Source organism: Syngnathoides biaculeatus, chromosome 13 (assembly GCF_019802595.1).
Source record: "Syngnathoides biaculeatus isolate LvHL_M chromosome 13, ASM1980259v1, whole genome shotgun sequence".
Lineage (NCBI taxonomy): Eukaryota > Metazoa > Chordata > Actinopteri > Syngnathiformes > Syngnathidae > Syngnathoides > Syngnathoides biaculeatus.
The window spans coordinates 3,328,247-3,354,932 of NC_084652.1; the positions used below are offsets into that span (position 1 = coordinate 3,328,247).

Below are 26,686 nucleotides of genomic sequence, written 5' to 3' on the forward strand. Positions count from 1 at the left end.
TGAATGCTAAACGTGCTTTGTGGACGTTTTGGAGCGAGAAATTCCACATTGGACCACAAAGGCGGAGCCTAAATCTCAAATTTGTTTGGATTTTAAAAAAAGATTTTGCAATTGGAAATACAGGACGTCCTCAGTCTGCGATGATCCCAACAAACGAGGATAAAAATTTTTTTAACGTACTGTGCCCGCCACTGTACCTGGGGATTGCCAGAATATGCTGCGAGTCATTAACTTTTAGGGCACTCAATTAAATACGCATACAATCATAATTTCAACACACGGGTAACTTTTGTGACCTTTTTATTTTATTATTAATACTTTGAATTATGAGTTACCAATAGGGTACCCTGGGGGGCTTTTTTGTGTGCCATTTTCTTTCTTTTTTTTTTTTTTTTTTTTTTTTTTTTTCTCCAGTTTCCTCCCATAATCCAAGAATTTGCATGTTAGGACCTAAATTGTCCGCACGTCCGAATGGTTGTTTATATTGGCCAGACATTTATGTGGCAACGCAATTTTAGAGTCAATTGCAATTTCTCGGTTTTAGTCATTTGCACTTTTTTTTTTTTTTTTTTTTATCTAATGATTCATGTACAAAAAAATAGCATCTGCTGTTTTACACAAATTATTTTCTTGGTGTTTTTTTTTTTTTGTTCGCTCATTGCCATCTCTAAAGATTTGATGTGCCTATACTTGAATTCCATTTGTCTCCATGTGTCTTTTGCATTAGTGTATGAATTTCACTCGATAAATATGTTCATCCCCAGAGGACGAATATTTACCCGACCCCCTCCGTCACATGTCCGTGCTAACCACACAATTTTGGGCTCCAGGGAAGCCCCAAAACATCGAGAGCTCCGAGCGGGTCCAGCTGTCGGGGATGTACAACGTCCGCAAAGGGAAGCTGCAGCTGCCCGTCAACCGTTGGACCAGGCGGCAGGTCATCCTCTGCGGAACCTGCCTCATCGTCTCCTCCGTCAAGGAGAGCCAGACGGGCAAGATGCACATCCTGCCGCTCATCGGAGGGAAAGTAAGTCACGTGGTGGTCCCCGTCTTGTCGCGTCCTCGTGTCGCTTGGCCAAAGCGGCTCCTTATCTCGTTCGGATATGCGCAAAGCGTTGTCGATTTTGCCTTCAAGTATGTTTTACTTTTTCTCAATCCAAAGTAACATTTATGCTTATTCTACGTGATACTCTAACATATCGTTTGGTCAGTCTCCCTCCCTAGATTCAGTACGGCACTGGGCGGACTTGAAATGGCCCCTAATACACAAAATTAATTGATTTTTGAAATGTAACCGACACACACCACGATGAGGAAATAGCGGAAAGTGCGTGTTATTGTGTGCATTTCACTCATGATAATGCCATAAGCCTTTATTGAGTAGACCCACCGTGACCCAAGTTCCGGATGCCCCGTCAGAACCGGTACTGGCTCTTTATAGTCATGATATTGTACAATAAATTTGATGACAGATTAATTTCATACTCTCATATCAATCGACAAAATATTGACAACTTCATTTTTTTCTGATTTTATTGAATTTATTCACCACTGTCTTGGCTCACTGTTCTAATATCCAATTATGTACGTAGTTATGTCGTGCAGTTTACACAACGTGATATTTTAAGCGTTGCTCAAGTGAATTTATTTTCAATTTTTCATGAATTCAAACGTGCTAATTAAACCTTTCAGGATGAATGGGACAAGTAAGTTTTTTTTCATGTAAAATGTGTAATGTACACAGTTTAACTGTCCTACAAGAAAGAAAAGTTAATAAGTGCTAAATAAAAGTCATAAAGGAAAACTACAGTACTCATGTTCTGTATAAGTAATTGATATTTGAGCCACTTATCCTCACTAGGGTCGCGGGAGTGCTGGAGTCTAGCCCAGCTTTCTACAGGCGTGATGCGGGATACACCACCAACTGGTTGCCCGCCAATTTATATTTGATCAATTAAAACCATTCCAAAATTGCCAGTTTTATTTCCTGTTCGGCTGTTATCGTGTTATCCAAGACACCGTTTCGCTTTCCATCACCAAAATAACGAAAGAATACAAGGAACACACTTTTTCCAGATGACGTACTGTCGATAGATACTTCTGAGGCATAAATGTTTGGACTTTGGAGGTGCCAGGGTATTAGAATACTTTGTAAGCACGGGTAACATACCTCGGGAAGTTATTTTTCAACTAGTTTATTGCAGGCAAATTCAATGATGGAACCACATTGAGAAGACGAAATGTTCAGTTATTATTTTTGGCCATGGTTATGAGAGATTTGAGTCGTTGTTCACGCCCCTGAAAATGTGTGCGTGCGTGCGTGCGTGCGTGCGTGCGTGTGATATGTCTGCAGGTGGAGGAAGTGAAGAAGCACAATCACTGCTTGGCCTTCAGCTCGGCCGGGCCGCAGAGTCAGACCTACTACGTCAGCTTCGACAACTTCACGGAGCACCTCCGCTGGCACAGGCACGCTGCCAAGGTAAAAGTTAAGAGGCGTGTCAGAGAAAGAGAGCGGCAGAATATGCGCGCTTATGCGTGCGTGCGTGTACGTTACTTACAGGTCAGCTGCCTTATACGTAAATTACACGCAAACGTGAGCGCCCGTAGAAGAATCTCCCATTCGCTGCGTTTGCAAGCACAGCAAAGTGAACATACTCTACCGCCGGTCCACACGAGGGTCAACGTTCCCCTCCCTGACGTTGTTGTTTCTCTCTCTCGCTCGCTCCTTTCTCTCATTTGAACTCAAGTAGGTCATAGCCAGAAAACCTCTTTTCTGAATATTAACTGGGCATGCGTGTCACCGGCGCCCAGAGGGACACTCAGAATAGAAGCCCGCACGGAAGCAACGCGCGCCCCAGCCGCGACTTTTGTCTCCATCGCCTCCGGGAGAGGTGGACGCTGTCACGTCACTCAGGACAGCAGCTCGTCTAAGTGGGTGTCGGTAGCAAAGTCTCCCGGGCTGCCGGCCCGGGGACGGCGGGGCCCGCAGGTTTGGTTTCCACCGCGCGGTGGGGGGGTGGGGGCGGTTGTGAAATCGGGTTTGCGTTCAAGCACTGCCTGGAGCAAGTCTCGGAGATGCAGGCTGATAAAGGGCACACGCTCCTCAATCTGACATCCACCTTTCGGCCTTGGCAGTCAGTAAAATATATGTTTTGTTTTGTTTTGTTTTATTTGCCAGCAAAAGGTTTGTTCATCTCTCTCTTGGTGATCAATGTATTTATTTATTTTACTTGAAGCGAACTGCCAGTTCGATTCAAACGTTTGACAATTTGATGCCGCATGATGTATTTTGCTGCGCTTAGCCACTGAACTAACTCGCTGGACTTTTTCGCTAGTTGTAAGAAGTTGGGCCAGTGAATGGCATTTGACCCCTCAGCTATAATCTTGGCGCATACACCGTGGTTGAGATCATCTCGTTCAGCTCCTCGCTTCTCTGCGCCGTGTGTCCGTCCGTCCTTTCTAGATGGTCTCGCAGAGGATCAACTCGGTGGATCTGTCCTGCTGCAGCTTGGAGCAGCTTCCCCCCAACCTCTTCTACAGTCACGACCTCACCCACCTCAACCTCAAACACAACTTCTTGCCCGCAGACCAATGGTTGCAGCAGCTGCAGAGGTACATTAGCATTACTCACTTGATGTGGAATTACGTTTCTTAAAATTGAGAATAATGTCTTTGTCTCAAGATTAGATGGACGGCCCTGTTTAATAATAGAGATGAGAGCGTGCATCACCAATGCGTCCCTGGATACATATCTGTACTGATTTTTAGCGTCTAAAATGTTACTGGCCCCAAACACGACAACAACAATATCACCGAGCTCTAAAAGTCTGCGGTGTTGTCCAGACGATCAACAAAGCACACCAAACAAACGTAAAATTCTCTCTCTCATTTTTGTGGCGTTTAACAAAATGAAATAATTTCGGCGATCCTGAGTGACCTGAAACAGGTTAGACAAAAAAAAAAAAAAGAAACGCGTGTTTTTGCACACTGTTTGTAAACTTCTGGTTGCAACCGAATCTCTGCCAACAATCGCGTGTGGGTCCTCACCGAAAACGGATGTCTGTCGTAGTACCGAGACTTAGTTTGGGCCACACGGAATGCAGACTGGCCAAAAAAAAATCCAACGAAAAAAACGTCGCAGTGGATTAACAGGTTAAACTAGGCTAACTGTTGACTTTTCTGGTAAACTCATTGCATCGGAATAATCTTCTCCTTGTCCTTTTCATTCTGTCGAACGACTCGTGAGGCAAGTCAGAAAAACAGCAAACGCAAACATTCGCTTCACTCTTTGTGTTCGGCAACAGCGGAAGATTCCGGTCACTTCCTAATTGGCTGTTGTTTCACGTCAAAATCATGCCAAACGTTTTGGGTTTGCGCTATTAAACTGAAAATGTTACAATTTTCAGTCCCAGCTGTTTTTTGTTTTTTCTTCAAGCAGATCTGGGAACAAAAATCACTGTTAACGCAACCAACAGCACATGAGAATCGCTTCGCATAATCTTTTTGAGAATGTCGAGAGCGGGCCCAGACGAGAATGCAAGAATTCTCGTTTACCGGGATGTGACTGACCAGTTTGGACCACTTTGATGCCCAACCCCCCCCTGCAGTTTTCACAACAAGAAGAAGTGGGGGTGTGGGTGGGGGGTGGGGGCTCACACACTGGGACCAAAGAGGCTGAGTCAGGCACAGCCAAACGAGCCCAGAAGGCCATACTCATCAGCGGGGACGCTTTTAACGCGACCGGCCCTTCTCGCCGTCGCTCTCCATGGGCACCATCTGCTGCAGGCTTATTGTGGGAATCGAAAAAAGAAAAACAGCCTCGATGTATTCACAGTACAGTACGTGTGATCGCGTGTGCAGTCACATGTATGCAAAGGGTGCGGCTTTTATGTTATGTTATAAGCGCTTGCACTAAAAGAACACTCCTACAGTGTACGTCTTGCAGGGGGGAAAAAAGGGGATTTATCGTCTGCATGGAATGCAGTCATGTTCCGCTTGTGTAATCTCACGTTCATCCTTCCTTCGCAGGAGGAACCTTTCCTTTTTTTCTACAATTTAAAACAATCTCATTTCTTTCCATAACATTTCAGTGATGTATTTGTCAAAAAAACCTCGAGTGTTAATAATTATCCCCACTTCTGGACATCTTATTGTTCATCTTGAAGTGATGTTCACTTGTTGAAGGAGCAATTCATGCACTGCAGTGCAGTGCTGCTTGTAATGACTACACTGTGTGTATGTGGCAGATGGAGACATCGCCATAGAGAAAAGAGTCCACCGTCATCGCCGCAACAATAGTCACGTTTGTGCCGCTTATCAGAAGCTAACGCTGTCGTGTAATGCCAGTCACTCCGTGGGCCCCAACCATTTGCGCATAAGCTATTAAAAAGTCCATTTTCCATAATATTGTGTGTGATACACAGCTTCTGTGCCGGCCAAATGAGGAAAGGGAAGATCCCTTTAGCGCTGCCAAACCTGAGCCGGCTCGTCCTCGTTTGACTCAGCGTGATGGCACAAAAGGAGGCCAGTAATGAGAAAGACACGTTCAGCAGAGAGAAGAATTTATTTTTGCCGAGTTACGGAAGAGGCCAAAGCCAAGATGAATTGTTTGTTGCTTTGAACAGCTTTTTTTTTTTTGGGGGGGGGGGGGGCGTAAGCACTAGCGTTTGTTTGTTTGTGTGGATGTGACATCAAAGCTCTTGTTAGATCTCCCAAGAGGAGAGACATGCGTGGACCTGCCGCCTGCTTCCTCTCTCCGCTATCTCTGCTCTCTGGCCAAATACTTAGTGGCGGATCAGATAGGCAATAATCAGACTCGCCGTTTCCTCTGGCATCAAACTGTCTTCCCAGCGTGCATCTGTCTGTCTGAGCCCGAGGTCGTTCCTCACCGGCCACGCACGTGAGGAAGCGTTTGGCCTCTTTAGTTGCATCTGTGAGGATGCGTCCGCACCGCAGGTCTCCAAGGACAGCTTTTGCCACCAATCCGGGTGTGAAAAGGAAAAACTGTTGCGTGGCCGCAGATGCCTAAAATGTACAAAACAAAGGCCTTCTTTAGTTATCTGCTAAAATGACTTTAATTCATAAATTCGGGTCCACCAGGAGACTTTGACTGGAGCATTTCATTGAAACAGAATGAATGAAAGCCACAATCGGCAATCATTTGCGGCGGGTGACGTTATGAGGTCCGCACTTTGGCAGAACCTCGGTCATTGGTGTAAACTTGCCATGCCACAGTTCCACAGGACCCAGTATTTTAACCTAGAATTGCTTATTTTCCATGAAGTTTACTCATTTCGGTTCTGTTCTCATCAGGGGCTGTGGCAGGGTAACAGCAGATTTCCAGTCAAACGTGCCAAATCGATGAGCACACGAGTGACGTCGGCTAATTGGTCAGCCGGATTTTTCATCGCTGTCATTGTGGCGGTGGAGTAAACACAGCGTAGCTTGAAATGATTCAATAGAACACAAAGAAAACCAGCTCGGTTTCCTTGCCGCTTCAAATAAAAATGCTCTCTTTCAATAAGTACCTTTTGTTTTCTTCCACTGCGGATGTTTCGTTCAGTAGGATATGTTCAATGTCGTGTTTTTTTTTTTTTTTTACAAATGTTCTCAAGAGTGGGGAAAAAAAACTGCTGCGGCAAACTAAACCAAGTGGAGCTCAGCCGAAGCGCGCCGTGCTGCGCAACAGCGATGGTGGAAATTCCTCATTAAAAAGCAGTCTGACAATCCTAGTTTCAGTCAGGGCCTAATTGCGCATCTTCGTTAGTATCCAACCCACATTTATTTGCGTTAGCCGATTACAATTAATTCATTTTGATTAAAAAAAGAAACAAAATCTCTCTCGCTTAGTTTCTTCCACCGCAGGGCAGGCGACGGTCCCGTAATCGTGCTCGCACACAAACGGACTCGTTAGATCATAAACTCACTGCTGGAGATAAAATCACGACAGCAGCTTGAGACAGATACGGAAAGGACACAGAAGAGAAAAGCCTGGCACGATAGGACGGACGAGCAGAGAGGCAGGAAAGTGATTTGAGCATTATCCAGCAGATTGCAGAGGGTGATTGAATGGCTGAATGACACACACACACAAACACACACAATGGCTGCGGTCGTCACCCATCCTCAGCGGGAACAACTCGCCAGCCCCGATCAGGACTGGATTTTTCTCACCTTCACGTGCAATCCAGTGTGGCCAGTTTCAACAGCTACTCCGACGCTGCCTCTATGCAGGTGTGCAAGTAAAAACAGACCTGGGGGGTTCGTCCCACATGAAGGTCACCCCTCCGCTATGGGACGCCATTCCAAATGTCACCGTTTTCCGTTGTTTGAAGGCACAACACAGACGCCAGGATTTCGACTGTTGGCTAAACTGCAAGTCGGCATTAAGGACGTTAACGGCGTGTCGCGTCTCTTTTGCGAAGGTTCTCTCGTCTGCGGAGCCTCAACCTGTCCAACAACCACCTGGGCCAATTCCCGCCGGCCATCTGCGACGTCCCCACGCTGACCGAGGTCAACCTCAGCTGCAACTACCTGCCTTCTGTTCCCGGCGCCGTCGGGGCCATGACCAAGTAGGTAACGGTCGGGTGCAGGTCTTTAAAGTGTCACCCCCGGCCGGGACCGACGTTTTGGTCCTGTGCTCACTGTTCACAAAAAAAAAAAAAAAAAAGAAATGACAAAATTCTACGAAGCGCGCACAGTCCTTCTAATCGATCCCCATTCGGCAATTCTTGATCGAGTCCCCAATCACTTAAAGGAGACATATTTTTGAGGGGTGTGGCCTCCTATCTCATTCAAGTGAATGTTAGGTGATAATATCGAAGAGCTCCAGAGCTTAAAGATGATTTCATATTCTTGAAAGAAGGTTTTCGTTTTAAACTCTTTCACTGGACGTCTAATGTAATGTACTGGTAATTACAAGTAAAGGCCTCCTCCTGACTTGACTCTCTCTCTCTCTCTCTCTCTCTCTCTCTCTCTCTCTCTCTCTCTCTCTCTCTCTCTCTCTCCTCTCTCTCTCTCTCTCTCTCCCCCCCCCCCCCCTAATCTTACCAAAAACATTTTTGGAAAATTATATGCTTTCTGCAGTTTATGGGAGGCCATTGTCTATTTTTTCTATACTAATTTGAAATAATATTCCCTTTTTTGCAATGTACGGGTAAAGTGTTCCAGTAGTTTTGTTCTTATCCCTTTTTTGTTGTCCGCAGAATTTAGGTCAGGCAATGGCGGACTTCAAAGTGTCCAAACCTTTCACCTGACCCGGGCGTCAAATGTTTACATAGTCAAATGTCGCCGTTACCTAGTAACAAGCACCTGGCACTTTACTAGTTTCAGCACGCTCGACTCCTTTTGTGGCTTTCGCCATTCAGATGTGACCTGAGTTGTGACCCCACCACCCGTGCGCTCACAGTATTTGCTTTCTCCATTAAGTCCATCCGTACGTCATCTGTGCCGCATATCCTCACAAGGGTTGCGGGCGTGCTGGAACCTATCCCAGCTATCTCCGGGCAGGAATGCGTGGTACACCATGAACTGCTTCTCAGCCAATTGTAGTTCTGCGCAAATTTCATTTTTACAAATCAATTCCTCATCTTTTTTAAGGTGGAGAATTAAACGTTGATCCGTTTTAACGCTCAGCTTTACTTTGCTTTACAGCCCTCTCACGACGATTTATCTTATTTTGTTAGGCCAGATGAGATTATGTGAGGTTTTGTCCGGTTACAATATGACCTAATTCTAAATGATAACCAGATTGTATGTCATAGTGTTGTGCGAAATCCCCCCCAACCCCCGCCAACGGGGAACCTCCCTTTTTGAGCCACAGATTTAAAATAGCCATGAAATTCAATAAACGCTCAGATAACAAATACGAGCACAGAAACATGCACTTAGGAGACGTCCATCCATCCATTTTCTACGGCTTGCGTGTGTCGGGACGGGCGACGAGCCGGAGCCGATCCGAACTGATTTCGGACGGGACGCGTGGTGCGCCTTGGACCGTTTGCCGGGCAGTTGTAAAGGAGATAAACTGAACTCCATCCAACACATACACAACCCAAAGTTGTGCACAGGTGCCTCGTGCTTACTTTACACACCCTTCCTTGTAAGTTTCGCTGAAATTTGCCCGTTTGATGTAAATTGGCCTCCGGTTCACGCTGTGCCAATGGGGTCTATGGATTTCGTTGCCATGACGACTGCGGGTGGAGCCAGGGGGGTTTACCTTCAAGTGTGCAGCCAATCATTTGTTTTAAGACAGTTTTGAAAAAAAAAAAAAAAAAAAAAACAACAAGATGAGATTTAGTAGTTAAAAGTTGTTGCGCAGCTTTGATTATGCAAGAAAGAGTGAAATGAGAAGTTAATCTCCCGGAATGATCTGGTAATGCCCACACATTCCAGAAGTGGACGGAAAGCCGCTTGAGCATCTGCCGCCGCCTGCTGACCGTTTTTTGCAACTCCATCTCTTTCCTTTTCATTCATTTCTCGTTTCTGTTCACCCTGGCAGTTTACAAACGTTCCTGCTGGACGGCAACAGCCTGAGCGAGCTGCCCGACGAGCTGGGCTCCCTCCAGAGGCTGTCGTACTTGGGCCTCTCCTTCAACCAGTTCGGCCACGTGCCGCAGGTGCTGGAGCGGCTGGCGTCCATGGAGAAGCTGTGCATGGCCGGCAACAACCTGGAGACGCTCACCCTGCAGAACTTCCGGCTGCTCCGCGTCAGACACGTCGATCTCAGGTAGCCGTGTCGGGTGGTTTGCGGAAGGTTGAACTTTGATTGTGCTCTTCGTGATGGAAAGTGACGCAGGGAGACAGTCGGACTGACGACACTCGAGAAATGATTGGTTGATGGTGTCTCGCCATAAGCTCACCTGCGGTGACTTCTTGCACTATTTGCGCGTTAATGCCTCACTCCTTGTAACTTTGCTTAATCAGTACAAAGGAGCAACATGTTCACGTGTTAGCAAAAGACTTGACAGAGCACATGTAGTTTTTTTCAAATTCAGAATTGATGCTTTTATGCAGGCTAGCATTGTCAACTAGTGTTTAGCCCGTCGGCCTCGCAGTCGACAGACTCGAAATTGTCCGTAGGTGTAAACTAGTGTAAATGCTTCTTTGGGGTACACAATGTGTCCGCACTGACAAACAGTCCAGGATCTCTCCTGCTTCTCGCCCCAAAGTCAGCTGGCATGATTTTACTTTCCATTACTCAATGCAATCTTGCAATCTTTTGTTTTTCCCTCTCTTTGAACTATGACTTCATATCAAAGTCAGAGTAATACATGTTGTTTTAAATGTTCATGTTTTTCTTGTGAAGTCAACAGTAGTGCAGCTACAACTTTTTTAGAATACCGTAATTCCCGGCCTACAAAGCGCACCTGCTTACAAGCCTCGCCGAGTACGTTTGTAAAAGAAATACCATTTGGTACACACACACACACGCCGCAGCCGTGTAGAAGCCGCAAGTGCCCACATTGAAACACGAGATATTCACAAAGACGGACGATATACAGAAAACAAAAAAAACGTGCTGGTAAAAATCACTGAGACACGGCAGTAACACGCTAGCGCAGCGCTAACCGGGCCGGACCGGTAAAAGTCACTTGCTCGGCACATATATTCCACCGGTCTCACTCTTACCTTTCCCGCTCGAGTGCCCCCTTGGCGGCCGTTAGCAAAAATGCACAAATTAACCGCATCGCCGCATAAAAAAAGTGTGTGATAAAAATCGCGCCTTATAGGCGGGAAATTACGGTAAATGTAAATAAACCTCCGAGCCAAAAGTACAATATTGTTAGAAGATTGGAATCTTTTGGTGTCGTAACTCTCTGACGTCTTCCTAGTTGTAATCAATATTACTAATACACAGTTTTAATTTAACTGAGGGTGAGTTCCTATTCAATATCTGATCAGTCCAAAATTAGGACCACTACTCGGACCTTTGTCCGAAAATGTGAAAGATGCGGTGAAGTCAAATCTGCTTTCTGACTGGCTGGAAGGTGGACCAAAGCTGTATGTGAAAGAATTTAAAAAGATCTTCTTGGTTGTTTCATTTTACGCTATTATGCTATTTGTACGGAACCAATAAAAAAAAATGTGATTTCCGTAATGTCCCCCTCCCCCCACCCAGGCTGAATAAGATCCGCAACATGGTGCCGGACGAGCCTGACCTGCTGAGGCACGTCACGCAGCTGGACGTGAGGGACAACAGGCTGACGCTGTTGGACGCCTCGGTGTTTCCCCGCCTGGAGGTCCTCCACTGCGAGAGGAACCGAATCTCAAGCCTCAAGGTCAAGGGCTGCCTCCTCAAGGTCATCTACGCCTCCAATAACGGTGGGTCTGAAACGCCTTCGCTCACCTCCCGTTTTATTTTTCTTCGGCGACCGCATCCGTCCTTGCGGTAGGTTAATGAGTACGCAATTGTCCCCGCAGAGCTGCAGAGTCTGGATGTCAGTCCTGTTCCATCCAATCTCAGTTACATGGACATCTCACGGTGAGGAAAAATCCCAAATGAGCGCGCACACACACACATCAACACCATCAAATGACATTTAATGTGAAATGTGGACGCTGAGGTCAGTCGAAAAGAAAGTAATTTTGGGCTCGGATTTATGTTTCCAGGCACTTAATCAGTATTTTAGCATGGAAAATGCTTCCTCTTGGCACCGCCGTGAATTAAACACACACGGAAGATCTATGAGGCGCCGCTCTTTAACACATCGCACACCATTTGTCATTATCATTGCCCCATTTTTTTTTTTTTTTTTTTTTTTTAAGGAACCGTATGGAGTCTTTGCCAGACTGGCTGTGCGAAGCGAAGAAACTGGAAGTGCTGGACGCCAGCCACAACCTTGTCAGCGAGCTCCCAGCGCGGTGAGTGTCCCCCGGCGCCTGCCCTCCGCCGGCCGCTCATCCGTCCTCCACACGGGGGGGGGGGTGTCATAAATCACAGCTGACACCCTTTTTGAAGTCACTTTGTATGCAGTACATCGCTCATCTTTTTGAGTTGAGTACGCTGCCTAAGCCATCCGGGCGCCCCTCGCTGCCGCAGGTTGTTGTGCAGCGGCAGCCTGAGGAAGCTGAGCGTGGGACACAACCGATTGCAGAAGTTGCCTGAGAGAGTGGAGCGCCCCCTCCTGGAAGTCGTCGACGTGCACCACAATCAACTGGTGGAGCTGCCCTGCAACCTGTTCCTCAAATGTGACAGGTAGCGGCGTTGCATTTTTATTTTGACGTTTCGAGAAGCTGATCACTTTTCGGCATTGAAGGAAATGAACGTTCCACGAGCTCCGTCATTTGTGTGTAAAGCATAATAAAACTGAAATAAACGCATACTGTAGTATTCTTGCGTTCTTCACGTGTGACATGTAACGTGTCAGGAGCTCTGACTCCAGCTCAGGTTCACCATTTATGATGCGGTTAGTCCAACGTCTGCGTCTTTTCCATGCTTCGTGCGTCCGGTTTTTATTTGCTATTCGGGTCTGTGACTGTTAGCATTCAATAAACAGTTGAAACTGCGTTTGCAACTGTTGCTCACCTTTGTTTTTTGAACACTGTATTTGAGCTACGCCATATCCAAAATTCACTCGTAATTAAGATTGTGAACAGACAATCCCCGCCATCTCCCAACAAAAATTGTAACGTCAACGTTTAAGGTACTGCCATATACAGACTGCCAGTTACCGTGATTTCCGGGCCATGAGCCGCGACTTTTGTCGCACGCTTTCAACCCTGCCGCTTATACTATGATGCGGCTAATTTGTGCGTTTTTTCTAACGGCCACCGGGGGCGCTTGAGCAGAAAAAGTAAGAGTGAGGAAGACGCAAGTTTGATGTAACTTTGCGCTTTGTGCATGAATAAAATTAGCATCACAGAAAATGCAAGAAGAAATGCATATGGCGCAGCTTTCCATTGAAAAGCAATCGAGCTGGCCGATAAAGAAGGAAACGGAGCTGCTGCACGGAAACTTGGCATCAATGAATCGATGGTGAGACGCTGGAAACGGCAGCGGGAAGAACTGGAGCAAATTTAAAAGACGAAAAAAAACCTTTCAAGAGGTCATAAAAGCAGGCGGCCCGAGCTTCTTTGTAAATATCTCCTGTTTGGATGTGAGCACATGCGGCTTATTTATGTACAAAATGGTTTTTCCTTTAAAGATGTGCTGGGTGAGGCTTATAATCAGCTGCGACTTATAGTCCAGACATTACGGTAATTTGTTAAATTCCGTATGTAAAGGTATTCATCCATCCGCCCCATTACCTTGTATTCTTCTCAGTACTGCTGCGTCATTTGTGCGGCGGTGTCAACTCATCTTTAATATCGCTTTTATTCCGTTCCCAGCTTACGTTGCGTGAACGCCTCCGCCAATAAACTGGAGCACCTGCCTCCGTCGGCGCTGTCGGAGGAGAGCCGCAGCATCCTGCAGGAACTCTACCTGACCAACAACCGCCTGACGGACAAGTGCGTGCCCATGCTGACGGGCCACTCGCATCTTCGCGTTCTCCACATGGCGTACAACCACCTTCAGACCTTCCCGGCCAGGTAAGGCTCACTCTTAGTTGGTTTTTCAAGCCAATCTTTCAGAAAGATCTGAGAATCCGGCTGACAATGGGCCTGTATTGAAAGTCAATCCGCTGTCAATACTTTGTGGTCTCAACCACCAGCAAAATGGCCAAGCTGGAAGAGCTGGAGGAGGTGGACCTGAGCGGCAACACGCTGAAGACGGTGCCCACCACCATCATGAACTGCCGACGCATGCACACGCTCATCGCCCACTCCAACTGCATCGAGGTCTTCCCCGAGGTCATGCAGCTGATGGAGATGAAGGTGAGGCTCCTGCGGCGACATTTCGAGGAAGCCTGACGGCCGCGTCGTTGACGAGCGCGAGTGTTTACGCGTCTTCCTCTGACGGCAGTGCGTGGATCTGAGCTGCAACGAGCTGAGCGAGATCACGCTGCCGGAGAATCTGCCTCCCAAGCTTCAGGAGCTGGACTTGACCGGAAACCCGCGCCTCAACCTGGACCACAAGACCCTTGAGCAACTCAAGTCAGTGGAGTATTTTTTTTTTCCACCCCCCCCCCTTTTCACAGTAAATTTATCTGCATCAAATCATTGGCAGATGGGATAAATCAACATGTTTCAAATGTAAATCTAAATTGGTTTATTTGAGGATCTTTTTGCATTATTTTAATTTTTTTATCTATTTATTTCATATGTTTTTATGTTAAGCGTATGTGTGTGTATGTATATATAATACACATATAGTTGAGTATTTTTTTGTTATAGTAATACCTATACAGTAATTACGGTAATAACTATATCAATAAATCAACTACCTAATGAAATAAATGCATCCCAAATAGAACTGTAATATTTGATCAACCGTTTTTAGGAAAAAAACAAAACAAAGCTCAGATTCTTGATAATGTAAATACTTTTTGTGACGAATGTGCACTTTTCCCACTCTGTGGTTTTGAGCGCGCTTGCTTTCAACCTGACCTTTGTTTTTGTTTTTTATTTCTTTGTTTGTTTCTTCACAAAACGGGTGAATTTAATCCACTCGTCGCTGCTCTTTCAGTAACATTCGTTGCTTTCGCATCGATCCGCCGCCGACCTTCTCGTCGAACGAGGCGCCCGGCGGCCCCGCCGTGTGGAGCCACGGTTACACCGAGGCCTCGGGGGTCAAGAACAAGTGAGTTTTAATCGCTCGATAATGGAAGCCAAACATGCATTTTTTTGAGGAGTGCCAAATGTAAACGGTGCTAAAATGTCGCCGCGTGGACGACGAGAGAAGCGAGCCGCGTATGTCACTATTGCGCAACAGGCTGCTTGGAGTGATGTCGTTGCCATGGTTATCGGCATGCTGACTAATCTATAAGTGAGCCGAAGACTTTCTTCAAAAACATCGCAACCCCTCAGTGATTTTTTTTTTTTGGTGCCCATTTCAGACTGTGTGTGGCGGCGCTGTCGGTGAACAGGTTCTGCGGGAGTCGCGAGGCTCTGTACGGCGTGTTCGACGGCGACCGGAACGTGGAGGTGCCGTACCTTTTGCAGTGCACCATGAACGACGTGCTGGCCGAGGAGCTGCACAAGACCAAGAGCGAAGAGGACTACATGACCAACACCTTCCTTGTCATGCAAAGGTCAGTGGATCAGATGCTAAAGCAGTTCTGAGTCCCCGGGTTCAATGCCGGACCCGCCCGTGTGGAGTTTGCGTGTTCTCCCCGTGGCTGTGTGGCTTTTCTCCGGGTGGGCACTGCGCTTTCCTCCCACATTCCCGAAAATTGGACACTCTAAATTGTGATTGTGAGTGCGGGCGGCTGTTTGTCTCCATGTGCCCTGCGATTGGCTGGCAACCGGTTCAGGGTGTCCCCCTCGTCCCGGGATAGGCTCCGGTACTCTCTGCGACCCTCGTGAGGATAAGCGGCAAAGGAAATAGATGGATGGAAATGTTTCGATTGAATGAAATTACATTTTGAGCTGCACGACGATGAACACGTCTGCCTCGCACTTCTTGGAATATCCGTTCTATCTATTCCAGTACACGTGCAAATTAGGTGAATGGTAGTTTAATTTTGTCAATTGTCCGTAGGTGTGAATGATTAGCTGCCTGAATGGCTCAGATGTGACCCCATCGTTTTCCAGAAATCAACTGTGATGAACTGCAGCACAGCCGAGACCCTCGTGAGAAAAGAGAGCTCTTAATTAAAGACAAAGCTGACCTCCCAAACGTGATATTGTTATTTGTTTTTGGTCCAATTCATGTTCTGAAAATGACCAACCCGTAACCAGGAAGCTGGGGACCGCCGGGCAGAAGCTGGGCGGCTCGGCAGCCCTGTGCCACATCCGCCACGATCCCGCCGGCCCCGGCGGTTGCTTCGTGCTGACGGCCGCCAACGTGGGCAAGTGTCAGGCCATCCTGTGCCGCAACGGAAAGCCGCTGTCCCTGTCGCTGCTCCACAACGTCGGCCTGGAGGAGGAATATCGCCGCGTCAGACAGCACCGAGCCATCGTCACAGAGGTGAAGTGCGGCGACCTTCAGTGGCCACTCAAATGGGTGACGTGTGGTTTGCTCGGCAAAAGGACAAAATTCGGACTTTTTGTAGTTTATGGAGCCCCCTAAAATGCCAAAAGATGGCGCTAAAATCCCTGTCTCGATGCCAAAAAGGAGCATGTTTGGAGTGAGAGACGATGATAAACGTTGAAGGTGGGGTCTCAATTTATTTAGTTTCTTTTTGTTTTTGTCAATATTCGTGGCCTTCAGCAGATAACGGGAGAAGATTATTGTATTTACGAGACCAAGTCCAATTCTCATCTTCCATCTGCCATTGCGGGCAGAAAATGTTGGGCCTCGCTTGCCAAATTTGACCGTCAATGCTGACCTTGTGACCCTGCGAGGAGAACATAATAGCCGTTTTCGAACCGTTCCCATCGCTGACATAGTTTACGGTACATCGCCCAGCAACTGTGGATTCCAAAGCCTTTGGGCAAATTTGATTGACACGGCAACACAGAGAGGATAAAAAAAAAAAAAAAAAAAAAAAATACGTCCGCATACATGTTCTGTAATTGTGCACCTCAGCGAAATTGTACGAAATCAGAAGCGTAGATGAATACAATTTCATGGATATTAGAATTTTGGTTTTGCTCATCTCGCAAATGTATTTCTGTCTTTTCTCCCCTCCAGGACAACAAGGTCAACGGCGTGACCGACTCCACGCGCATCATGGGCTACTCCTTCCTCTACCCGTCCGTCATCCCGTCGCCTTACGTGCAGACAGTCACGCTCACCTCGCAGGACGAGTTCTTCATCCTGGGCAGCCGGGGCTTGTGGGACGCCGTCTCCCCCGGCGAGGCGGTGGAGGCGGTGCGCAACGTGCCCGACGGCCTGGCCGCCGCCAAAAAGTTGTGCACGTTGGCGCAGGGCTACGGCTGCACCGACAGCCTCAGCGCCGTGGTGGTCCAGCTCAGCGTGAGCGAAGACTGCTGCTCCTGCTGCTGCTCGGAGCCCCCCCGGCCACCCGCCAGCCCCGGCCCGGGCCCCTACCCGCCGACGTCGTCCTCCGGCATCAAGGAGCGGCCCTCGGACGGCTCGCTGCCCGTGCCGCCGTCGTCCTGCAGCGAGATGAGCAGCGAGATCAGCACCAGCGAGATGAGCAGCGAGGTGGGCTCCACCGCCTCGTCCGACGAGCCCCCGCAGAGTTCCCTGGTGCTGCTGCACGAGCAGGGCCAGCACCCGAACCTTCACCTGCACCACCAGGCCCACCCCGTGACGCTGCAGCACCAGCAGGCCCAGGCGGCCGCCCAGCCCTGCCCGTACCTGTTCGCCCGCGGCTGCTGCGCCCTCCACCCCGCCTGCTTGGCGAGCTCCTTCCAACGCCAGCTGTCCAGCGCCACCTTCTCCAGCGCCCTCTCCGACAACGGCCTGGACAGCGAGGACGAGGAGCCCATCGCCGGCGTCTTTTCCAACGGCAGCCGGGTGGAGGTAGAAGCGGATGTTCACTGCCTGAAAACGGATTCCTCTTCCTTCTCCGGCCACGGGCAAAACGTCGCGCTTTGCCTCCCCCCGCCCCCGCCCCCGCCCCCACCTCCGCCGCCCTGCACCCCCGAGCCCCCGGACGAAGGAGGGGAGGTGAGCGAAAACGGCCTCGAAAGAGACGCGGACTGGCAAGGCGACGGAGCGAAGGCGGCGGCCGGAAAGAGGAGGGCCAACGGCTCGGTGGCCCGCCAGGAGAAGAGCCACAACCTCATCGAAGTGGCCGCCGACGCCCCCTCCAAGAAGCCCGGCGGGTATTTCACCGCCCCGGCGCAGCCCGACCCCGACGACCAGTTCATCATCCCCCCGGAGCTGGAGGAGGAGGTGAAGGAGATCATGAAGCAGCATCAGCAGAAGCAGCAGAAGCCGCCCGGGACCGACCAACCCGCGGACTACTTCGACACCCCGCTCTAGAACACCGGTTCCAGCCTCGTCTCGTCTCGTCTCGTCTCGGCATGCTCGCGAGGCCCCATCTCCAATTTTGATGCAATTTTCCACAGCAGCTCCCCACTGGAAAAACACGCAGATGAGCCCTTTAACCAAACTGGACCCTCGTCAACGTCCTCATTTTTTGTTTTTTTTTTTCTTTTTTAACCTTTGACACCCTAATATCAATACTCGTCCCTTTTTCATCGCCCGTGTTAATATGCATCCCCGGCTTTGTTTGAACTCACCGTATCGTTTCACTCGAACTTTTTAAGCGCGACACGCATGATCTTTTTTTTTTCCCCCTCCCAACTTTGAGGAACGGTACACCGCTAATCGCTGTAGGCCGGCCACTTACGATACTGTATTTCTTCAGTAAACCTGTACAATGGCATAGACCTTTTTTTATTTTATTTTATTTTTTTTTTTTTTTTTTTTGTAGAAACTGAATACTAACTCCTAGGAGTTGCATACTCTATATGGTGACTCAGTCACTTTTACTAATCTTCTCTGAGAGAAATGGTGATTTTTTTTTTTTTTTGTTGTTTTTCTTTTTCCAATGATTGTAAATAAGAGAAATGTTGTATACAGATGCTTTTCAAGGGTCAATGTCGTGAAGGTTTTTGGAGGAGGACGTGCGGGCGTTTGCTATCGTGGAGGTTGACCGTGTCCCCCCCCCCATCCGACCCGACGAGCACCGCCGCCGCCGCCTCTTCCCTCTTTTATATTCCCTTTATACTCACGGGAAGAACAACAACAACACATTCACAGGTGCAATTTCAGTTCAAACATGTCAGGCAACGAGACCGCACTCCTCCTCCTCCTCCCCCCCCCCCTTCCTTCCCCATCCCTCTTTTTTTGATTTTTGATGTCCTGTAGTCAACACTGTATCTAATAAACACTAATAGAAAGATTGATTTTTTTACACATACATGGAGATTGGCATTCTATTTTCATAACACAGGCCCCCGCCCCCCTCCAACCGTAATCGTCACCACCGGCATGATCATGTCGAGCTCAGTAATACAAACAAATATATGCCCACGTGAAAAAGAGACGACACAGATGTTCCCGTCTTTGGTATAATAAATTTTAAATTTGTGAATATAAACTTCAGCGTCTTTGATTCCTGATTGCAATTTGCTGGACGCGATTGATTCGGCTCACGTGCGCGACCAACGTAACATCGAATGGCCGGCAAGTGGCAATCTGATGCAGATGCGGTACGATCACGTCACTGTCATGATGAAAATGGAATCATTTCACGACTCGTGCTTGTGATCCTCGTGCGGCACTTCAGGCTATTTGGCCCTTGTTCCCGATGCCCAGGCCGTTCTCGTAACTGCGCTTCTTGTACTTCTTCTTCAGGCAAACGGCGGTGGTCACCGTCACCACCAGCATGACTCCCAGCACGGACAACGAGGAGGCCAAGGCGAGGGTGCCGCTGTCCGACTTGGAGCCTCTGAAAGTTCGAGTCGAATCACGTCACACGCTTGTATTTCCCGTTTTCCGACCCGCAGGCGGACGGCGTTGTTTCAATTTGCTGAGAAATGGTGCGACGCGGCGCTCGTGTCGCGCTGCAGCCGATGAAAACATTCAGCAACCGCAGCGTGAGCGGGCACCTGCACAGGTACGTGACACGCGACCGAGATAAAGAGCAAGGCAGTACGTTGAACTGGAATCTCACCCTTGGAGAACGCGCCATCTGTACGCTTCTTGTCACTAGTCATAGTAATACGATGGCCCAATCGCTTGGTAAAAAGCGTTGACCTCACGGTTCTGAGAACCGGCGTTCAAATCCCGCCCCCGCCTGCGTGGCTTTTCTCCGGGTGGGCGCTCCCGCATCCCAAAAGCGTGCGTTAATTTTAAGACTCTAAATTGCCACCAGGCGTGATTCCGATTGCCAATGTTGTCTATGTGCCCTGCGATTGGCTGGCGACCAGTCGAGGGTGTTACCCGGCCTCCTGTCCGAAGACAGACGGGATAGGCCCCAGCACTCCCGTGACACTTGTGAGGATAAAGCGGTTCAGAAATGTAAAAAAAAAATCAAATCATGAAAAGAAATTGTAGACAGCGACGGCCTAAGTGAATTCGTAAGACTGAAGGATTAAATTTTGGCTTCATTTGAGCACAACGACCAGCGCATAAAATACAGGACACAGCTAACGCGCGCCGTGTACGTGGATGTAGTTTCTCACCTGCAAAGAGCCTTCCCGTTCTCCTGCACGCACACGCCGTCGTTCTGGCACTGCACGTAGGCGCAGATGTCCGGCGGCGACCCGGTGGGAGGCGAAGGGGTGGTGATCAAAGGCCGAGGTTGGCTTTCGGTCAGGTGAGACACGTCTGAAGAGGCAGAGCAGACCGGAATGGATAAATCCCAGATGCGATGCGCTCCAGGAGTGCCAATACGAACCGATACCGTGTTTGCGTGGCGTGTCAGCGGCTGACGGGCTCGAACGCCGTCTCCCAAATGGACGCAACTCCAAGATGCTGCGCTCTTACCCTCCATGCTGAGCAGAAAGATGGCGTCGCCTCCCTTGATGAAGTCCCTGCTCTTGGCCCTCAGGTGGGTGAGGTAGGCCGAGGTGCCGGTGCCGGGCCCCCGGAAGTACTTGGAGCCGTCCGCGTCCGTCACCTCGGCGCCCACCTTACGCGGGTCGTCCCAGAAGAGCTTGTTGCCTGGTGGGCGTCGCGCACGTTAGAACACGAGTCGTCGTCGTCGTCGTCGTCGGTCGGTCGGTCGTCCGTCCGTCCGTCCCCACCCCACGAACCTGAAGAAGTCTTCTTGGGGTCGGTGGTGACGCTGCGCTGGTTGGACATGCGCTTCTGGATGTGAGGGTGCTGGTCCATGAGCGTCATGGTCATTTGCTTCCAGCGGCAAGGCCACGTCTGGCCTCGGTCCCCCTCGCGGGCCACCAGGTTGACGTAGGCGGCCATTCGCCCGGGGGAGTCGCTCTTCCCGCTGGGGTAGAGCTTCATCTGGAAGCTGTAGCCCTCCTTGGAGGTGAAGGGCGGGCTGTAGATGGCGGCGCCCAAGCGCGTGTTCTCCATGACGTGGCTGAAGTTCTGGACGCGCCACGTGAACTCGGGACACGCCGTCTCCGAGATGTTGATGTCATCCAGAGACAGCCCGCCCGACGACGGACCCGCCCCTCCCTTGACGCCCTGGAAGACCACGCGGAACTTCTTTGCGACCTTCAGGCTGACGTGGTGCAGCTGCCACAGGTCCTGAGGCGCTCCTGTGACAGAACAGAAGAGTACGTCGACACCCGTGCCAAAAACCCGTTCATCCCGGTCCCAATTGGTCCGTTTTCAGAAAAGCGAGACCCGAATCCAGTTTCATCAAATCCGCCAGTGTTCGATGCCCCCGCTACAACGATTTGTGATGACTGACAAGTACGAGTTTTGCCGAAATGAATGTTATCGCCACCAGGGCGCCGATACTCGGCCCAAAGGCCGTCGGTTCTAGAACTGCGACGGCGAGCGATACCGACCGTCGACGGTGGCGATCAAGCGCAGCGTCCCGGCGGGGTCGGCCTTGTCGTACTCCCGCGCGAAGATCTTGAGCGAGTCCCCCGGGCCGCCGCTGTTGTAGAAGAAGAACTGCAGGCACTGGTAGCCCCGCTTGGGGTACAGGATTCGGCTCTCCAGGCGGGCCGTGTCGCCGGTGTTGGCCGCGCTCGTGCTGAAGTGCATGAAATAGCCCGAACCTGAAGACAAATTTCGGTTTTCGAGTGATTTTTTTTTTTTTTGGTTCTGTGGGGAAATTCTTTTATTTTTTGCCCTCACCGGTGCATTTTCCCATGTTGGAGTAATCTGTGTGGGGCCCCCCCGCCGCCTCAGATAGCCTGCGCCAGTCCCCCTGGTCCCCCGCCCCCTGAATCATCCCGCAGATGTTCTCCCGTTCAAAGTCGCACGAGTCCAGGAAGGTGGAACCCCGAGCTGGAAGACAACGTCGCCACCTTTGAACGGCTGTAAAATCATCATCTCGTCGGGCCGGCGAGGATCCGCTCGCCGCAAGACAATAAAAGCAATCGCGCTCACTGCAGTTGTAGAGGCGGGACAGCTTGAGCAGGTCGCTGTCGCTGAACTCCATCCTCTGGCCGATGACGTCGGCGAAGGCGCCGATCTTGGTGACGATGGTGGCCTCGGAGCCTTTGCCGAAGGCCGTCTTGCTGTAGTGCATCATGGAGCCGTAGTCGTACGGGACGCCCAGCGCGCTGGACGTGGTGTCGTTGTGGACCTTGAAGTTGTGCTCCCGGCCTTGGTACCGCACAACACGTCACAAAGGCCGGCTAGCAAAAGTCTACACACCCCCGCTTCAATGCCGCCGGGTCACGTCCAACTTTTAAAAGGTAAAAGTTTGCTCTCGAGCGAGAACTTGTGTTGTAGGCTGTTGAAACGAAGCCCGAAGTGTTAGTTTAAGGGTGTGCGCACTTATCCAACCAGGTTTTTCAACTTTTTTTTTTTTTTTCCGTCCGTTGATTTGTACAGTCTGTAGATCACATGAAAGGTGGAACCGTGAACGGGGCTTTTTTTTTTTTTTTTTTTTAAACACACATCCTATTTTTATAGCCCGGCAGGACAATTAATCAAAGTTGTGTGCACTTTAATCGTAGCTATTAATGATTTCATGGGCAAACGCCGCTTCGCTTGTGCCACGTTGATGGTTTCTTATCGCGCCGCCGCAACAACAACAACACATTTATCACGGGGGGCACTAAACGTAATGAAAGTACAGCGCTGGGTTAGGCGTTTCCCTCTCGTAAATTCAAACCGTTAGAATGGAACAATATCTGACATAAAACCTTGATTATTGTGCTTGTATTTTTATTTTTTGTCAAATTAAGTGTTGGTATTTGTAGTGTCTTTTTCATTTTGAATAAATTATTTGAGACGGTACTCCTGAGCGAATGAACAATAGCCGAGAGAGAGAGAGAGAGAGAGAATTGTACTGCTGATCGTTATTTGACTGGAAATGAAAATTGATGTCCTTAAATCTAGTTTTATTTTAAATATTTGTGATTTAGGCGGCACGGTGGGTCAGCTGCTAAAGCATTGTCCTCACAGCTGTGAGGACCCGGGTTCTGTGTGGAGTTTGCATGTTCTCCCCGTGCCTGCGTGGCTTCTCTCCGGGTGTCCTCCCACTTCCCCAAAAACACGCAACATTGCTTGGACACTCTAAATTGCCCCAAGGTGCGATTTTGAGTGCGGCTGTTTTGTCTCCGTGTGCCCTGCGATTGGCTGGCAACCAGTTCAGGGTGTACCCTGCCTCCAGCCTGTCGACAGCTGGGATCGGCTCCAGCACTCCCCGCGACCCTCGTGGGGATAAGCGGCAAAAGAAAATGGATGCGATGGATGGATTTATTGAAACATATACTCGAGTACAAAAAAAGGAAGTAAATATTAAAAAGAAATCCCTCAACTCAGTAGTGTAAAATTGTTCGATTTTTTTGTAGGATTGAGAATCTATGTAGTTTTATGATGAAGATAAACATTTTATTTCATTACACAATGGTCAAATAACGGAATTTCGAAATCTTTTTTTTGTTGTTGTTGTTGTTGTTTTCACCCGGGGACTGTGTGAGCACGAAAGATCCTGTCCAAGTTCAATTTGGGCTGAAATGCTCGGAGCACAATAATGTCGTGTGTTTTTGTATACAAATAACATTTCATGTGGAAACGTTTTCATGGACTTTTGGAGTCCTTAAAATGGTTCTGATTTACTCCATAGTAATACAAATGCCACGAAATGAAAGCTGGTGCAATATTCAAAATACTTGTCGATAGGATGCAGTGTACTTCTTTAGAACGTGAACTTGTTTCCAGACACCGGGAATATTTGACGTGTATAGCCGTCGATGGTAGCGAATCAGTTCATTAGAGAAACACAAGAAAGTAAGAAAAGAAAGTTCCTGCGGGGCTATTCCAAGAAAAGATTTTCGTTAAATATATCAAAACGGTAGATGTTTTTCTTTTTGTTTTAGATGTTTTGTTTTCGTTTTGACGCGCTCTACAGGTGTCGCTTACCGGCTGAGATGCGGTCCCACACGATTTGCACGTAGTCGTCCCGGTCCGCTCTGGACTGCTCGTGCCAGAAGCCCAAAGCGTGCAAGAACTCGTGTTCGACGGTGGCGATGCGGTCGCAGTTTTTGCCGATGGACAGACGCTGCTTGCCCAGGCGCTGGTTGCCCACCGAGGAGAAGCAGCTTCAAGTTGGCACAGGAAAGATTAGCGCTGCGGTTTCTCGCTGCCCGCACAAACTCGACGCCGTTTGTTTTCCCTCCTCGAAAATGAACCGCGGAGGACAGGAAAAGGAACTGAAAAAAGAGGGTCGGGTTTCCCGGAGAGACGCGCCTCACCCGCTGCCTTTGAAGACGGAGATGTAGTTTGCTTCTCCGCTCCACGGCTTGAAGTCGATGCAGGTCTTGAGGCGGTACTGCTCGAAGGCCTTCAGGATCACGCCTTTGGCGTTGACGTCTGCGCGAGAAGCACGACGCGGGGTGAGGGTCTCGGATGGACGCCCGACGCAAAGGTTTCCTCTTTGGCGCACGGTGGTCTTCGTTCCTCGAGTGCGTTTCTTTGCTCAGAACTTCTGATGTGTAATTTTCCTCACCCAATTTTTTTTTTTTTTTTTTTTGGGGGGTGGAGGGGGGGGTGTTCCGCAGTACAGTACGTCCTTGGTACTCGAAACTACAAGCACAACTAAAACGAATATTCACCGAGGTCGTCCTCCATGTAGTACGGGATGGTCGTGGGCCACCTGTACTCTTCGCCGATGATAGAGTTCCTCATTTGGTTCTGTCGGAGCGAAACATCTTTTTTTTTTTTTTTTTTTTTTTTTACAAGATAATATTAATCATACTCGGTGAGGGAAAACAAACCTTGCCGAGCACGATGTCGCCTTCTACCAGACGTAATCCTGCTTCTGTGGGGGCGAAGTACAACCATGAAACGCATCCAAAAATGACCTTTTTGACCCTTTTTTTTTTTTTACCTTCATTAATTTCGAAAATGTCCAAATCTCGTCCGCCGTCGACGTCAAAGTCTGCAAAAAAAAAAAAATAAAAAAATGAAATGTCCATAGCGAGTTCAGAAACTCTCTTCGGCTCTCCTCTGCCGTCGCTTACCTTGTAATATTTCCCCAGGCTGAGAAAATAAAGAAAACAACATAAAAGTAAGAAGCTTTTTATATATATAAACACGCATGTGAAAGACATTTTTCCAAAAACAGATTTTGAAAAATATTTTTCAAAAAAAACATTGGACAGTTAGGTAAATTCAGGGGGTGAATATTTCAAATCATAAATAGAAGCAAATATTTAAAAATAAAGTGTCACAATGCTTTTCTTTTTCTTTGTATTTCTTTGCATTTTCTCACCGCGCACAGCACGAGGCCACACAGGAGGCAGGCGGCGCCAAGAGCCCGAGCGGCGGTTCCGAGCGCCATGTCCGTCCGTCCGTCCGTCCTTCAGTCCGGCGAGCGTTTGGCGAGACTTGGCGGGTGAGCGCTCATTTGACGTCGGGTGCGGGCCGGGATCGAAATGAGCCGCACGTCAATGATTGACGGCGCGCTCAAGGCCGAAAGTGATAACGAAGAGTCGCTTCCGATCCCATCTGCTGACAAATCCTTTTGAAATATGTACGTCGGGCCAGTAAAACTGAGTTTGAGGTGAAAATCACGTCAAGTATTGTTTTATTATTCTATTTGGTCTGATTGCTGTCAGTGATTTTGTCAAGTTGCTCAAAATGAGAAGGGCAAATTTCATTTCTCCAGATTTTGAAATTTTCATCCTCTGAATCATCTTTTCTTGTGACTTAAAAGTATGTATTTTGTAAGCGGGAGGCAAAATGACATTTATTCAAACTCTACGCTTCTTCCAGATGTGGCCGGTTAATTATTGATATTTTGAGACACTCTGCTTGATATCGCTTAAATATGAACTCAGCGCAAATGGGGCTGAATTCATTTGGTTGCTTTTACTTTTTACGAAATGTGCGCGTGCGTGTCTTTTTTTTTTTTCTTTTGTCACGCTGAGTCCTTAAGTAAAAATTGAAAAGTAGTCTGACCTAAAAATACAAAATTAAAATAGAAATGTAGCAATTGGGGGAGTGGGGGGGGGGTGAGATTTATGCACGTAAATAAATTACCTAATTGTTTAAATGTGATATAGATATGCATCTGTGTGGGGGGAGCGTCTGTGTGTGTGTGTATATATGTATAAAAAATGTGTATGTGTAAATGTGTATGTATATACATATATATACATACAGTATATACATGTGTGTGTGTGTATGCGTGTGTGTGGGGTGTCTATGTGTATGTATATATATATATATAATATATATATATATATATATATATATATATATTTATCCATCAGCAGCATTACCTTATCATTATCCACCATTGACAGAAAAAAAAAATTATATATATATAGAGAGAGCAATTTAAAAAAAAAAAAAAAAACTGCATCCTCAGATGTCGAACCAGCGTGTGCGTAACTTTTTTTTGGTCACAATTTTCCGAAGGCTTTTGTGTGATTTTTCTGGTCGTCATCACGGAAGGCTTTCTGTCTCCCGGCGTGACGGTCCGAGCGCCCCCCCCCCCCCGCCCGTGCTGAAAAGTCTCCTTGTGACGAGTGCGCATCCGTTACCAACAGGGGAATTCTGGGTACGCAGCCAACGCGTGCTGGGGAATCTCCCGGTCCCACAGTTCCCCTTCTTCTCCAGAGA

At 48.4% G+C, this 26,686-nt stretch overlaps 2 protein-coding genes across 2 annotated transcripts in view; one reads left to right on the top strand and one right to left on the bottom strand.

Annotated features, from left to right (window-relative positions):
- The window catches only part of phlpp1 (PH domain and leucine rich repeat protein phosphatase 1), a 48,550-nt gene extending 29,532 nt beyond the window's left edge, over positions 1–19,018 (top strand). Inside the window, exons 2-17 of the mRNA XM_061839789.1 lie at positions 831–1,027; positions 2,354–2,479; positions 3,464–3,612; positions 7,425–7,571; positions 9,500–9,727; positions 11,120–11,322; positions 11,422–11,482; positions 11,767–11,862; positions 12,041–12,196; positions 13,330–13,530; positions 13,653–13,815; positions 13,904–14,034; positions 14,567–14,680; positions 14,937–15,131; positions 15,781–16,009; positions 16,676–19,018. Of these exons, the coding sequence (XP_061695773.1) occupies positions 831–1,027; positions 2,354–2,479; positions 3,464–3,612; positions 7,425–7,571; positions 9,500–9,727; positions 11,120–11,322; positions 11,422–11,482; positions 11,767–11,862; positions 12,041–12,196; positions 13,330–13,530; positions 13,653–13,815; positions 13,904–14,034; positions 14,567–14,680; positions 14,937–15,131; positions 15,781–16,009; positions 16,676–17,938 (3,659 nt within the window). The 3' untranslated portion in view covers positions 17,939–19,018. The remainder of the gene's footprint in view (positions 1–830; positions 1,028–2,353; positions 2,480–3,463; positions 3,613–7,424; positions 7,572–9,499; positions 9,728–11,119; positions 11,323–11,421; positions 11,483–11,766; positions 11,863–12,040; positions 12,197–13,329; positions 13,531–13,652; positions 13,816–13,903; positions 14,035–14,566; positions 14,681–14,936; positions 15,132–15,780; positions 16,010–16,675) is intronic.
- Positions 19,019–19,200: 182 nt separating this feature from the next.
- Positions 19,201–25,694, bottom strand: mep1bb (meprin A subunit beta b). The gene is given in 14 exon segments (XM_061839306.1): positions 19,201–19,454; positions 20,137–20,293; positions 20,453–20,629; positions 20,722–21,189; positions 21,445–21,660; positions 21,740–21,892; positions 21,995–22,213; positions 23,981–24,159; positions 24,313–24,430; positions 24,673–24,751; positions 24,835–24,878; positions 24,948–24,998; positions 25,081–25,099; positions 25,332–25,694. Coding segments are annotated over 14 exon segments (2,157 nt in total). The 5' UTR covers positions 25,401–25,694; the 3' UTR covers positions 19,201–19,246.
- Positions 25,695–26,686: the final 992 nt, after the last annotated feature.